Raw genomic sequence first — 16,648 nt, forward strand, 5'->3', positions numbered from 1 at the left:
TTATCAGTGTAATTTTTATTGCACTTCCCTAATACCTAAAGATGTTGAACATTATTTTTCATATACATTCTGGTCATTTGTACATTTTTTTGAGAAGGGTAGAGTTACTTCATTCACCAATTTACTGTGTTATTTGGTTTTAGGTATAAAGTTTTTTGAGTTCATTATGTATTCTGGATATTAATTCTTTTTCAGAGTGTAGCTGGCAAAGATTTTCTCTCATTCTATAGACTCCCTCTTCACATATCCTGTTTCCTTTGTTCTAGAAGCTTTTTTAATTTGATGTAATCCTATTTGTTGATTCTTGGTATTATTTCCTGAGCTATAGGAATTCTTTTGAGGAAGTTGTTGCCTGCATGTATATATTGAAGCATTTCCCTTTGTTTTCTTCTAACAGTTGTAAAATTTCTGGTCTTATTCTTAAGTCTGATCCATGTTTGAGTTGACTTTTTTATAGGATGAGATATAGAGACCTAGTTTCATTCTTCCACATATGAATGTCCAGTTTTCCCAGCATCATTTGTGAAAAAGACTGTCTTTCCTCCATGATTTTGGTATTTGTAAAGGATCAGATAATTGTATTTTTTAAAAAATTTTGTTGGCACATCATAATTATACATGGTACTTGGGTTCATTTTGACAAAATCATACATGGGAGGAATTTGATTGCAAGCCCCATTCACCCTGTTTTCCTCCTCTCTTCCTTCCCGCTATTCTCTCTCCTCTACTCTATTAAACTTCCTTTCTTCTATATAAACATAAAAGTGAAATTCTTTTTTGCATACTTATGTATGAATATAGCATGATTTCACTAAATTTATTCCATTTATTTTCCCCTTTCCCTTCCTTCTTCCCTCTCATTCTCCCATGTCTACTCCACTCATCTTTCTTGTATCTTTAAGATATTTGACACCTCCCATCTTCTTTCCCTTATTCTGCTCTAGCTTCCATATATGAGAGAAAACATTTGGCCTTTGATTTTCTGAGTCTGAGCTTATTTCACTTAGCATGATTTTCTCCATTTCCATCCATTTACCAGCTAATGTCATTATTTCATTCTTCTTTGTGGCTGAGTAAATCTGCTTTGTGCATATACACCACATTTTCTTAATCCTTTCATCTACTTACAGGCATTTGATTGATTCCACAATTTGACTATTGTGAATTGGGCTGCTATAAACATTGATGTGGCTGTATCACTGTACTATGCTTCTTTGAGTTCTTTTGGATATATACTGAGGAGAAGGATAGCTGGGTCATGTGGTGGTTCGTTTCATAGTTTTCTGAGGAATTTCCACACTGCTTTCCAGCACACTACATCTTAAATTGTAATCTTATTTCTGATAATACTTCTTAAAGAATGTCAAGAGAATACTATGACTTTCTTAGGAAAGGCCCCAGAAAGAATATGTACCAAATGCAAATCACAAAAGTACACATTGGCTAGCAAGAGGACGGTGCATATTCACAGATGGTGTCTGACTGGGTGAATTGGAACTTAGATGCAACGTTCCAGTTTAACCCAGGCTTTGAGCAGAATAGCAACCACGAGTGAAAGCAGGCAAATTCCTTTGGTGTCAGGAGCAAGGAGAGCAGCTTCCACAGGCAGACCCCATCAGTTCACCAGGTGTATTTCTAATTGTTATTCTCAGTAAAAGATAGCAAAGTTTATCACTTTTGTTTCCAGAAAGTGACACATTCATACTGAGCATTTTGGAAGGACATGGCCATTCATTTTCTAAAACTATTATTTCAACAACTGAACCAAAAAGACAAAAGGTCCCTTCAAAGAGTTTCAGTGCTAAGATACAGAAATTAATGTTGACAAGAATGCAAATATTCCCCACGTGAGGAGCTTTGTTTAGAATGAGTTGGTCTTGGGAATAAATGACAACTAATTTCCTTTACCACATAACCTTTATGAGAAATGAATATCTGACAAAACCACCTGAAAGGTAAGTGTACCACTATGCCATCAACACCACCCTGCAAAAACTACTAATGTGATCTGCACGTTTTAGGCATGGGTGTGACTGCCCAAGTATCAAGAAAACTTACCCTAATACACCCATCTGACCCAGCAGTAATAACTTCTCCCTCATCCAGCATTATCTGGTTAATGGGACCATGGTGACAAGACTTCATTCCAGATCGACAGAGCTCCACTTTGATGAGACTGCCTTCCCAAAGCAGCAGGTTGCCCCATTCTGTACCTGAGAGCACCTGGCAGGTGTGCAGAAGGAAAGAGATGTCACTGAAACAGATGAATGCATACATTTATGTCTCAAATAGTAGGTGACAGTTATTTTTTAAAGATGATTTTTCTTGATTATGAAAGTTAAATGGTTGAGTATGGAAAAATAAGAAAATACAGAAATGAAAATCCACTTATCCCAGACACAACCCCCAATCACATTTTGATGTATATCTTTCTAGCATTATGAATAGTTTTAAATCACTGTGATTATATGTTATTGGCAATTTTTCATATATGTATATATATGTGGATTTCTTTGTATATCTCTTAAGGATCTAATCCAAGAGTAGAATTACTTGGTCAAAAATTAGAGGTGTATTTAAAGTCCTTGATAGGTGAGATCTACATTTTAAGTACAATGCTATCAAACTTTAAGATGTTAGATAAATTCTGAGGCTGTTACTGAACTGAGCAGATTATAGCATAACACTATCCAATTTCAAACAAAGATAATATCTGGAACCACTTCAAATTAATTTATTAAATCATCATTCCCACTACTTGTGCACTTGACATTTGTTAAGTTATTTAATGCTGAGACACATATGAACTGGGGCTGGGGTTTTAACTCAGTGGTAGAGCGCTTACCTCACATGTGTGATGCACTGGGTTCTATCCTCAGCACCACATAAACAAATAAAATAAAGGTATTGTGTGTGGGAAGCCATCCTTATCTAGCAGAATCAGACAGCTCCCTGTACAGTTTCCCTGAGAGAATGGCTCCCCCAACTCCACCCTATTCTGTCCATTCCAGAAGAAGCTCCTCCTGGTTCTTGCCCTCTTTACCTGTATATTATAAATAAGGGAGAGTTGGGTGACTCCATGTTGTTGTAAGAGGCCAGAGCTGGTATGGCCACACCCATCATGTCCCCTCTCATATGAAAAGAGTATTGACTCTGTGTATTTATTGAGTAGATAAGTTTTTGGGGTAATAGAAAACATCCTCCCCTGGCAGTTAACCCTTTCCTCCTCCACACAGGACATGGCAGAGAGGACCTCCACACTGCCTCAGAAGGGAGATCCTGTAGTAAGAAGTCAAATGAGTTTGCTTTTTTCTAGGACTCCTTGGAACTTTTAATCCAGAAGTATTTGCTGGGAATCACCCAAAAGAATTTCTAGATACAGAGGACTTTGACTAGAAAGTTTGCATTTTCATAGAGTTTATGTGAAGACTGATGTTCCCTATAATACCCTCTGGTGGGGGGCTCTGGCTTTATTTTTGCCTGCCAGCTCAAGAGCTCTCCACTCCCATGTCCCCCTCAACTGGAGGAACTGATGATTTTACCCAGGATTTTTACCTACCTGCCTGTATTACCTAGTATTAAGCCTCAGTCACTTGTAGTAGGGTCTTTAGACTTGTTTTCTTCTTTTTCTCTACAGTATTTTTTACTTGACACAAAATAATTGTACATATTTATGGGGTACAGTGTGATAATTCAATACATGTATATGATGAGTAATGATCATATTGGGGTAATTAGCATTTCATTATCCTAAATCATTTGTCATTTCTTTGTGTTGGGAAGTTTTGAACTCCTCTTATCTAGTTCTTTATAAAACACATAATAAGTTGTTGTGAACTGTGGTCAACCTATTGTGCCATAGAACAGCACAACTTATTTCTTTACTATAATTGTGTTTTGCTGCCCGTTGTCCAACCACTATTTCCTGCTTCCCTTCTTCTTCCTAGCCTCTAGTGACCACTATTTTACTTCTGCAAACTCAACTGCTCCATAACTAAAGCCACTAAAGGTCACTAAAACCTATGAGGCATTCCTTTCAAAACTGTCACTCTTACCTAGCTTTACTTTTTATTGGTCCTGAGAAGTTGAGGCCCTTGTCATCTCTTTTTAGATGATGGTAACAGCTTCCTTCCTAGCTCATCTCTTTGAGTCCCAATTTCCCTTCCTGTAATCCATCTTATTAACAAATGTGTCCATTCCTTCTTTCATTTATAACACTACTTTGCCAACATACAGTAGTTCTGCTTCACTGTTAAACTCCCAGTACATTAAGATCCAATCACCCTTCTCAGCTCAGCATTTGCACTTTTTCCCAGTATGAATGTCTTATTCCTTTCTGCCCTCTAAATATCTGACATTTATTCCTAACTCTGAACATTTCCTTTTGTGACTTTGTCATTTTAAATGGTTTATTTATCCCTCACATCTACACAAACTCTACTGAACCTTTTAGAGAGAGATGTATTTTTTGCCATGTCCTTAACAAGGGTTGTACTGATCTTTATCTTAATTCTTACAGTATTCACAATTTGAAGCTAAGTTGATCTAAGATCATCTTATAAGTTTGGGTATACACTTCAACCAGCATCCAAGGCTTTTCATTTTCTTTTATACACAATGCTTTTGAATTGAGACTGTTCCATTTGGTAGATGCCTAGACCATTTGGTTTCTTAAGGATAGAGTAGTATTTGTATGCTGGCATTTATTTATAACTGAAATAATCACATGGAGTACTGTATAACTCATTCTACTCAGAAATCAGATAAAATATTAATGGAAAACTGGTCCTAATTAGCTATCATTTCAGGAAACAAACCCATAAGTTTTGTGAAAGGAAGAGAGGATATGAACAAACCATATTAAAGAGTAAATTAACAGATTGAATTACAGTGCTACAGATGTCCCTATAAAGCAGCTTGATCTTCCTGACTAATAATCTGACCATAAAAACATAAGTCATAAGAGTGTATGTAATCTTTGACCCAGTAAGTCCTCTTGGAGCATCATGGCAAAGAAATCAGGAAAAAGCAAGTACTATACACTACAATTAAAATTAACAAGTATGGCACTGTGTTAATATACAAAAGTGCTTAGATACTTTATATAATATTTTGCAAATGTTTATCATACTTTGGATTATGATATTTTCAGAAAATATTTTTATTACAATTGACAATCTGAAAAGCAACATTAAATGTTCATTACATTGACAATCATAATATCTGTTGTTGAAATTGACAGAACTTACTAATATATATGATGTGTTTTCATGTATGTGAGCTTTCTGATGTGTACTTGAAAACACAATTTTATTATTGTATAACAATGGCTGTACTGACCTTCCCATCGGGGAGCTCGATGTAGCCTTCAATATCAGTAGTGGTTGTTTTCCCAAATCGACCTAGCGATCCCTGCAACTTGAGCCCAGTGAATGTATAAGCCATTTCCCAGAACCTGCACACAAACAAGAATGACGAGATCAAATCTACCTCAAATATGTTTTACTTATTTTTATTTTAATATGATTACAATACTTACATATTTTATAGTCACATACATTATTCCACTTATTCATCTAATTAATATGTAGGAAGTATCTACTACCTGTTAAGCAAAGCTCTAGGCAATAGGAATTGAGCAATAAGCAAAACAGAAAAAACGATCTGTCTTTATGGAGCTCATATTTTGAGCTGTGTCATTTGATACAGTAGCCACCAACCACAACTAATCATTTGAATTTAGAGTTAAAGTAATTAACATTAAATAAAGTTAAGAATTGAGTGTTTAGTCAGTTCAGTCAATTTCAAGTGCTCAATAACTACATATGGCTTGTGGCTCCTGAATGAGGCAGCACAGAACATTCTGACCTGGCAGAAAGTTCTAGTGGACAGTAATGTTCTAGAAGATATAAAAGTTTAGACCCAATCTCACTTACTAGCTGTATGACTCTGAGTGATTTCCTTGATGATAGTGTGCCTTTATTTTCTTGTGTATAAAATGAGAGTATTAGTAACACCTACCTTAAAAAACTATGGAAAAACTCTTAGTGCAATCAATACATGTTAATTAATACTGACATTTTCTTATTAATAATTTAAACAAATGGACAATCAGAATGCTAAAGATTAACAAAAAGGATCTGGCCTAACCAACTAGATATAAAGCAGAAAATGGAAAGTATCAACAATCCAGTAATACAAAGCCAAAAGTCCAGATGACCAACATCTCCAAAGGTATGGTAGTTCCCCTAATCATAAACTTCCATGTATTCTTTTTCTTTCATATCACACTTGAAGTTAATTATTCAATATTTGTTTTTCCCCAAAGATTCAATGCACATAAAATACACACTTCACTAAATGAGAAGAAAATTTTGACCTATTGTCAGCAGAGTTTCTTCAGAATTTCCAAGATTACATTTAAGAATCTGTTCAATTATTCTGAATTTATAACTGGTTAATAATATAAGACTAGATATAAATTGGGACAAGAGGAATTTGAGATAGATAAATACATCTTTCTCTTAAAGACACACTGGGGCTGGGCGTCTTGACCCATGCCTGTAATCCCAGTGGCTCAGGAAACTGAGGGAGGAGGATCTCGAGTTCAAAGCCAGCCTCAGCAATTCAGCAAGGCCTTAAGCAACCCAGCTAGACCATGTCTCTAAATAAAATACAAAAAAGGCCTGGGGACATGGCTCAGTGGTTAAGCTCCTCTGGGTTCAATCCCTGTTACCCACCTCCCCAAAAATAGAGACACTTGGCATCAGATTAGGTAGCTCTGGGGTAATGGTAGAAGGTTCTTAAATGCATGGGACAGGATGGAATGAAAATAGAGAAGGATAAATCATTCCCAAGAAAACAGACCAGGGCATGACATAGTGAAAAGAGCGTGGAATTGGAGCCAGCAACCTGAGATCAAGATTAAGTTCTGCTACATTTAGTACTGAGGGTCCCCTGTCAGAAATAATAGAAACTGTTATAATGCTTGTTCTACAGATGAAAACTGAGTAGCTACAAACAAGAAATTTAATAGTGTCAAAGCTCAATATGAATTTGAAAACAACATACCAAAATTAGTTATTAAAACACTATTCAAACTCTCTTTGGAGATGAAGGCTATAAGAAGACAGCAGGCTCAATTTAAAGCCTTTCTTTCATCTATGCTGTCCTGGAAATAAAATTCCACACATCTAATTAGAAAAGGTACACTACTAAAATTATGCATTTGGAAATTATCCTAATTTTAACAATAGCAAAAATGTCTCCAGGTCTTAGATAATACCCTTATCATATGTATCAGTCTTTCTATTCATCACCCAACCTACTTGATGTGGCCTGATCCTGCTGTAGTAAGCTGCTCATCATCTTCAGGATTGAAAGTAACCTTAAAAACATCCTGAGAAAAAGCTTTTTTCCTCAGTATGGGTTGCTCTTCTTTCCAATTCCAAATAGTTAGCGTGTAATCAGGGGAACTCCCAACAGAGGCCAACAAGGTACCATTGTAGTTAAAGTCCACATAGGCATATGCCTTCTCAGTTCCATCTGGAAAGATGAGTGGGAATCTAATAAATAAGGACAACATTTATCTCATTGTCAAAAAGTGTATTAAAGGGAGAGAAAGAGAGAGATCTTGTAACATATATTAATGTAAGATTGTCAAGAACTCCCTTGAAGGAGTAATTCCAAAATCATCTATCACCCTGACTTTAGAATAAATTACATGATATAAAGAAGAGGGTAGAGAAATCATAATCACATTTTATACGAGATAAACTTTGTGAGAATATTTCATCTTCTGGAGGAAGAGAAACACAAAAGTATAGAGAAAAATCAATCTATGATTTAAAATTTGTCAAACAACTCCAAAAACAAAAATTGGTTGCTGAAATGAATTATATGAAAAACAGAACTATAAAATAATTGTGATCATTAATTTTCTGTTGGAGTAGAACCTAATTAACAAGTTAAAAAAGAATGGTCACTGAGAAATATCAATCCTCCAATTATTCATCAAGGCTCTAGTTATTCAATTAAATAATTATTTGGATGTTGCTATAAATGTATATTGCAGATGTGGCTAATAACCATGAATTAGTTGACTTTAAGTAATGATTATCCTCGATAATCTCAGTGGGCCCCAGCCAACCATTTGAAAGGACTTGGAAGTAAAACTGAGAATTCTCTGAAGAAGAAATTCTGCCTGGTGGCTATTGTCAACTCCTTTCCCAGACTTTTCGGCCCGCAGGCTTGATTTACAAATTTCAGACTTATTTCCACAATTGTGTAAGCCAATTACATTAAATACATCTCTTTTCTATTTCCTATCAATTTAGTTTCTCTGGAACACCCTGATTAATTCAATAATCTCATATCTGCCAAATATTGTTAACCTTGAACATGGAATATTTTAAAGATTTTACTGGACTTACCTCGAAGGATTCTGTAGGGCTTCAGAGAAGGATATTCATAGATGATAATATTTGGAAAACTTCCTTTTTCAGCTACTGTGAAGTAAGTTTTATATGGATGAACCTACGAAAAATGGAATCTCACTAAAATATTAAAAGAAAGATTTTCATATAGATAATCCTATTAATACAGTATTCAGTGACCATTCTTTTGTAACTTATTAAGGTCTACTCCAATAGAAGACTAAAACCTCGCATTTGATAAATACCAAATACCAAAGGGATATGATTTGAATTGAAAACCAAGAGAAAGCAAAGGTAAAACTTTTTAATAAGTTTTACTTTCATTAAGATAGTCATTTCTAACTTTATAATTTTTTAACTGCCATTAAAAATACTAGAACAATGATTCTCAATCCTTAATGTGCATCAGAATCATTTGAAAAGCTTATTAAAACACAGATTGGAAGCCCTAACCCAATGTTTCTGATTCCATGGGTCAGAGCTGAAACTTGAGAATTTGCATTTACATTTCTAACAAGTTCCAAGGTGATATCTATGCTGCTGGTCTGTGGACTATGCCTTGAGAACCACTAAATTTAGATAAATTGTTTTCCCTGCATACAAGTCAATCTAAATTTTGTATAGAAAATTTCATGGAATGTATATGCCTTGGACTGTTTTCTGCTGCTATAACAAAATACCTGAGACTGAATAACTTACAATGAATGGAAATTTGTTCTGGACTAGAAAAATTCAAGATTAAGGAATCACATCTAGTCCTTTGTGTTGCATCATCCAATGGTGAAAGATGGGAGGGCAAGAGAGGGCGAGAGCAAGAAAGCATGGGTAGGCCAGATTCACTTCTATAACAAATCTCTATAATAGCTAACCCACTTTCTCAATAACAGTATTATTCCATTCATGCCCTAATCTTTCCTTCTTTGGCCTATTTCCCAACATTGTTGCATTGGGAATTAAGTTTCCAATGCATGAACATCAGGGGACACATTCAAATCTTAGCAATATGCATGCAATTCATTGTTTCCAAAGATTATATCCCAATTTTTAAAAATTCATCTTGGGCAAACTTACCACAAATGACTGTAAATGGAAGTGAGAAAGATAAAATATTTCTAAGCCAGACAGAGGAAAACATAATAAACAGCCTGGGTAAATTATTTGTTTCAACATTTCAAATAATAACCACATAAATTGGATAAAATTGTATGTTCATTTTGTTATTTTTGTTCAGTGGTCAGTAAAATTCATGAAGAAAAAATAGTCAAAATAGAATTAAAAGTAGAGTGTTATAAGAGTGAGCTATTTAATATATTGTATTTATAAAGTTCTATTTTCAGTTACTATTTTGTAACTCCTGATTACATATCTAAACACAAGGAGCTTGGTTCTCAGATACAGATTGCAAGTCCTGATACCCAAAACAATGTTGTAGCTCTTTTTCTTCCCTCTATTCTCTGTATAAGATCTATGATAAGCCAAATTCCTACTAGTAAGCTGCCTCTTACCCTGCCACTGAAGTAAATCCTCCTGACTTCAGCTTGAAACAGGCTTGGGAATAGAGGAGGGACACTCATTAGATATTGGTAACACTGAGTAAAGCCAACATTAATTGAGCGCTTACTGTGTACCAGACACTGGTCTAAGTTTTACATGCATTAATGCTATGAATTTCACCTCAATCTTATAATCACAGCATTATCATTCCCATCTTATTCATGAGGAAATCGAGGATCAGAGATATTAAGTGATTGTCTGCAGTCATACAGGCTGCAGTGTGGTAAATATCAAAGACAGGATTCAACCTGATGATGTGAATCCAGTTAAGGTTACAAGAGAAACAATCGAACTTTCCAGACCTATTTTAGAAGCTTTTTAAAGGATGAACCTGAACTAGAATCTAGATTGTCCTTTATTGTAGAAATAATTTAAATCTACTACTAATGTGTCATTCTTTGGGACTTGAAACTCACTGACCTGGTAACCAATGAAGAAGAGAAGAAAGGGAGTAGCACTATACCTATCTAAATACCCAGTGTAGGATATGTGATCACAGGCCCCTGAACACAGATTCAGATAACTGAATTGAGACTCCTTCATTTGTTTAGGTCTTGTTCAAAGTAAGTAAAAAGTTTCTACCCCGCAGATTGGAAACTGCTATGGCTTGAGTTTGGGCGTTTTGCTTTTAGCAGAGACCAGAGTTACTAAGTTGACACTCAACATACAAATGCACTCTGCCTTTTCTGGAAGATAACTTATAGGCACAAGACACATTTCTCAGAGGTTCCTCATAGCCTTACCAAAGTATTTCTTGCCCTCACCTGAATAGGACATATAGTGGAGGAGAAGACTCTGTCACTACCCAGGAACACAGCTTCCAGTACACTTGGATGAAAGCCTTCTGGACATAGAACTGCTCACATCCAGGTGAATGAGCATTAGGATTAGCATTATTGACCACACTATATCTTTGACTACTGTCCTCAAACCAAATTATTTTATAACAAAATAGAAAATATAAATTTAAAGACTACTAATGACTATAAAATGATAAATTAGTATATGATAATTAGATGTTTTTTAGTCCTCTGCAAATAGTGTGGGCCTCAGGCTTATGATACTTCATGGACTTTGATGGATTTCCCTCGACAAAACCTATGACCCTCACGTCAGGGTCAGATTATTTGCACAGAGCTATGGTCATATTATTATGTACTTTGTTAGATGACTTCTTAAATCTCTGAATTCATGGAGGGCACAGATTCCTTTTCCTTTAAATCTTTCACTGTATGTTATACATAAAATTGGATACTTAGTATTATATAATAAACTCTTGCTGAATTTATTATTAACTAGTCTTAAAACATAAGTCCCTGAAGACAGGGACTTTTATCATCTACATACGTGATATATAGATAGATAATGATCAAGGAAAAAGCAAACATGAGATTCTTTCACTTGGTGCCTCTCACGATATTCTGGTTCCATAGTCAGTCTACCTCTACGTCTTATCTGTGGGTCTCACATTTCCTTCATGTTCTTCATTCCTTGTTTTGGTACTCAGATCAAGAACCTCAAACATGTCCTCCCTCACCTCCACTTCAAATCTAAATGTGGAAAAAACCTGCACCGTCATGTGAAAGTCATTTAACCTCTCAAGCCACAGTTTCTCCACAAGATGGAATAATAATATTATGGAATTATTACTATCATATTGATGGAAGCAGCACCAGTGAATGTAGTGACTGTAATCAACTTGAAAGTGCCTTAGAATAAAAATGGGCATGCCTCTCATGTGATCCTTCAGTACCGTGCTTGGCATTGGGACCCAACAGCCACTGCTGGTGGGTCCACAGAACAAGGAAACACATTGTTTTCTTCTAAGTTACTAAAGGCATACCCCAATGACACCAATCCCTTGACCACTGCTACTTCTCAGGTAGGTCTGTTCTTTGGTTTTAAAATTCAGAAGAATCAGTTGGTTCCCAGCGATGTACATCAGGGTACTGCTGTCTAGAAGCTGTAGGTTGGCTCGCTTTCTGCAGTCATAACCAAAAGAATGTCTGAGAGAAAGTTGCTAAGGAAAAGACATGAAACAAATGACCATCCTAGGACAGGAGGAGTGATGAAATAATACGTTTTTTAAATCCATAGTCTTAAGGCTAAAGTAGTTGAATTTTACCCCAAAACTCATAATTTTCCCATGTATTTCTAACACAATTTCATTTTTAAATTAAGTGAAAATCCTCATACACTGATTTAGTTACTATTTTAATTTTCCTAAAGAAATGTTGAAAGCACATTAACTGTTTTTATAATAATAGATGTTGAACCAAGCCAGGAATGGTGACACATGCCTTTAATCTCAGTGATTTGTGTGTCTGAGCAGTAGAATCACAAGTTCAAGGTGAGCCTGGGCAATTTAGCAAGACCCTGTCTCAAAATTAAAAAATAAAAAATGTAGCTCAGTGATAAAGTGTCCCTGGGTTCAATCCCCAGTACCACACACACACACACACATACACACACGCACACACACACACACAAAGTGATGGTGAACCTTCTGCTTGGATATCACACACAGGAAAAATTGTCACCGAAAGCATTTCATTTTTCCTTCTCTCACTAAAACTAAATCACACTGTATAACATAGGACACAGTTCATGACTTCAAAATCTTTGTACTTTGTACTTTATGCCTGTCGGATTTGTTGACTGATCATAGTGAAAAATAACATACAGGCCTTTCCTTGATGTTAAAAAACAAGATGTTTAAAATTCTCACATTTTTGTAAAATTCTAATACAACATTTGATAACATAACTACTGTAATAAGCTAACACAAATGTAATTGAAATTTAATTTGTATACACAAATTATTAAAATCATCGTAGTATATAAATATATAATTAATAAGCTAACTCCGTCTTTCCAAGTGTGTTAGTATGTACATTGGTGTGTAGGCAATTGTATGTTTGTTTATATGAGTTTATATTATAGACTAAAATTGCACTACTTCGAAAAATAAATTTTAAAAAAACTGAGTTATATAAATACCTTGTAGGGTATATTGTTAATATAAGTTCAAATTAAAATAATCCAAGATATACGTGTAACAAGTAAACTAAATGAGATGGATCCATGAAAAAATTAAAGTTAGCAAAAGAAATGTATTGTGCAACATAGATTCTTAATTTATAAGAATTCGTTTCTGAATACCAAAGTTGAAGGATCAATGAAAGAATACTTCTTAAGCCCTTGCTTTAAAAAAAATTATGGGCACAATCCAAGATGGTGGACTAGAGGGTGAATGCATCTCCTGTCACTCCAGAACCCAGGATTCAAGAAGGGGAGGCATTAAGAGACTCGGACTAACATAGAGCCACGGGGTGAGTCTCCCCGACCGGGTGAAGCTCGGCCCGGGCAGCAGACCTGGACAGGGGCGACTTCTCAGAGCAGGGCAGGGCAGTTAGAGTCTTCCCCAGGCAGCCCTGCTCCCTCCGTTGGTGGGCTCCTTCCAAGGCCAGCTTCTGGGAGCAGACAGCCCAGTGAAAGCTTTTCCGCACAGAGCCAGCTCCAAGCCCTAAAACCAGTAGCGGGCTAGGGGAGGTTTTCTTCGGAAACACTGCATTATCAAGTTCCTCCAAGACTTCAGGCTACTGAAGGCTGGAAGGTGATATACTGGAAATCTACAGGGACACTATAAGCCAATAGAGGAAAACTGCAATATCTCAGAGTCCCTCTGATACCTGACCAATATGAGAAAACAAGGGAAGAAAATGTCCCAAACAAACCTAGATACTATATCAATAAAACTCAATGATGGCACAGCAGAAGAAATGTCAGAAAAGGAGTTCAGAATGTACATAATTAATACAATCAGGGAAGCAAACAAGGAGATGAAAGAACAAATGCAGGCATTGAAGGAGGAGATGAAAGAGCAAATGCAGGCATTAAATGATCACACCAAGCAACAGTTAAAAGAGGAAATACGGGAAGCAAGAGGTCATTTTCAATAAAGAGTTAGAGATACTGAAAAAATAAAAAACAGAAATCCTTGAAATGAAGGACACAATAAACCAAGTAAAAAACTCCATAGAAAGCATAACCAATAGGATAGAATACCTGGAAGACAGAACATCAGACATTGAAGACAAAATATTTAACCTTGAAAACAAAGTTGAACAAACAAGAAGATGGTAAGAAATCATGAACAGAATCTACAAGAATTATGGGATATCATGAAAAGGCCAAATTTAAGAATTATTGGATTGAGGAAGGCCTAGAGAAACAAACCAAAGGAATGAACAATTTATTCAATAAAATAATATCAGAAAATTTCCCAAATCTGAAGAATGAAATGGAAAATCAAGTACAAGAGGCTTATAGGACTCCAAACATACAAAATTACAACAGACAAACACCAAGGCACATTATTATGAAAATACCTAACATACAAAATAAACACAGAATTTTAAAGGCCGTGAGAGAAAAGAATCAAATTACATTCAGGGGGAAACCAATAAGAATACCAGCAGATTTTTCAATCCAGACCCTAAAAGCTAGAAGGGCCTGGAACAACATTTACCAAGCCCTGAAAGAAAATGGATGCCAACCAAGAATCATACCCAGCAAAACTTACTTTCAGATTTGACGATGAAATAAGATCCTTCCATGATAAACAAAAGCTAAAGGAATTTACAAAAAGAAAGCCAGCATTACAGAACATTCTCAGCAAAATATTCCATGAGGAAGAGATGAAATAAAACGATGCAAATCAGCAATGGGAGGAACTAGCCTAAAGGAATAGCCAAATAAAGGGGAAACCAAATCATGTCAAAAAACAAAAATGAGTCAAATGACTGGGAATACAAATCATATCACAATAATAACCCTGAATGTTAATGGCCTGAACTCATCAATCAAAAGACACAGACTGGCAGAATGGATTAAAAAGAAAAATCCAACAATTTGCTGCCTGCCAGAGACTCATCTCATAGAAAGAGATACCCATAGACTAAAGGTGTAAGGATGGGGAAAAACATACCATGCACACAGACACAGCAAAAGAGCTGGAGTATCCATCCTCATTTCAGATAATGTGGACTTTAAGTCAAAACAATTCAGAAGGGATAAAGAAGGACATTACATACTGCTTAAGAGAAGCATAAATCAGCAAGACATAACACTCATAAATATCTATGCCCCGAACACTGGCTCATCCATGTACGTCAAACAAATCCTTCTCAACTCCAGAAATCAAATAGACCACAACACAATAATACTAGGCGATTTTAACACACCTCTCTCACCACTGGATAGACTGTCCAAACAAAAATTGAATAAAGAAACCATAGATCTCAATAACACAATCAACAATTTAGACTTAACCGACTTATATAGAATATACCATCCAACAAAGAACGAGTACACTTTCTTCTCAGCAGCACATGGATCCTTCTCTAAAATAGACCATGTCTTATGCCACAAAGCTACTGTTAGCAAATAAAAAAAGATAGAGATACTACCTTGTACTCTATCAGATCATAATGGATTGAAATTAGAAATAAATGACAGAATAAAAAACACAAACTTCTCCAATACCTGGAGATTAAATAATACACTATTATATGATGAATGGATAACAGAAGACATCAGGAGGGAAATAAAAAACTTCTTGAAGTAAATGAGAACAAAGACACATCATATCAAAATCTCTGGGACACTATGAAAGCAGTACTTAGAGGAAGATTTAGTTCATGGGACGCATTCAACAAAAGAAGTAGAAATCAACAAATAAATGACTTAACACTACAGCTCAAAGCCCTAGAAAAAGAAGAGCAGACCAACACCAAAAGTAGTAGAAGACAGGAAATAGTTAAAATCAGAGCCGAAATCAACGAAATTGAAACAAAAGAAGCAATCGGAAAAATTAACAAAATAAATAGTTGGTTCTTTGAAAAAATAAACAAAATTGATAAACCCCTAGGCACATTAACAAAGAGAAAGAGAGAGAAAACTCAAATTACTAAAATTTGGAATGAACAAGGAAATATCACAACAGACACGAGTGAAATACAAAACATAATTAGAAGCTATTTTGAAAATCTATACTCCAATAAAACAGAAAACCACGGAGAAATCAACAAGTTTCTAGAGACATATGAATTACCTAAACTGAACGAGGAGGACATACACAACTTAAATAAATCAATATCAAGCAATGAAATAGAAGAGGTCATCAAAAGCCTACCAACAAAGAAAAGTCCGGGACCAGATGGGTTCTCAGCCCAGTTCTACAAAACCTTTAAAGAAGAGCTCATTCCAATACTCCTCAAAGTATTCCATAAAATAGAAGAGAAGGGAACCCTCCCAAACTCATTCTATGAAGCCAATACCACCCTGATACCTAAACCAGACAGAGACACATCGAGGAAAGAAAATTTCAGACCAATATCCTTAATGAACATCGACACAAAAATTCTCAACAAAATTTTAGCAAATCGCATACAAAAATAGATTAAAAAGATAGTGCACCATGATCAAGTGAGTTTTATCCCAGGGATGCAAGGTTGGTTCAACAACTAGAAATCAATAAATGTCATTCACCATATCAATAGACTTAAAGTCAAGAATCACATGATTATTTCGATAGATGCAGAAAAAGCATTTGATGAAATACAGCATCCCTTCATGCTCAAAACACTAGAAAAAAT

The 16,648-nt window shown here is 35.5% G+C and overlaps 1 protein-coding gene across 4 annotated transcripts in view; it reads right to left on the reverse strand.

Annotated features, from left to right (window-relative positions):
* CFAP44 (cilia and flagella associated protein 44) overlaps positions 1-16,648 on the reverse strand; it is a 158,639-nt gene that overhangs the window by 118,138 nt on the left and 23,853 nt on the right. For 3 of the 4 annotated variants that reach the window (XM_079155381.1, XM_079155380.1, XM_079155383.1), the window contains exons 5-9: positions 11,833-11,995; positions 8,433-8,535; positions 7,329-7,545; positions 5,341-5,455; positions 2,059-2,223 (exon numbers count right to left, since the gene is read on the reverse strand). In XM_079155381.1, the coding sequence (XP_079011507.1) occupies positions 2,059-2,223; positions 5,341-5,455; positions 7,329-7,545; positions 8,433-8,535; positions 11,833-11,995 (763 nt within the window). Of the gene's footprint in view, positions 1-2,058; positions 2,224-5,340; positions 5,456-7,328; positions 7,546-8,432; positions 8,537-11,832; positions 11,996-16,648 lie in introns of those variants that run through there. The other variant, XM_079155382.1, reaches the window with a different exon arrangement.

The sequence above is a fragment of the Sciurus vulgaris genome (assembly GCF_902686455.1).
Source record: "Sciurus vulgaris genome assembly, chromosome: 10".
Lineage (NCBI taxonomy): Eukaryota > Metazoa > Chordata > Mammalia > Rodentia > Sciuridae > Sciurus > Sciurus vulgaris.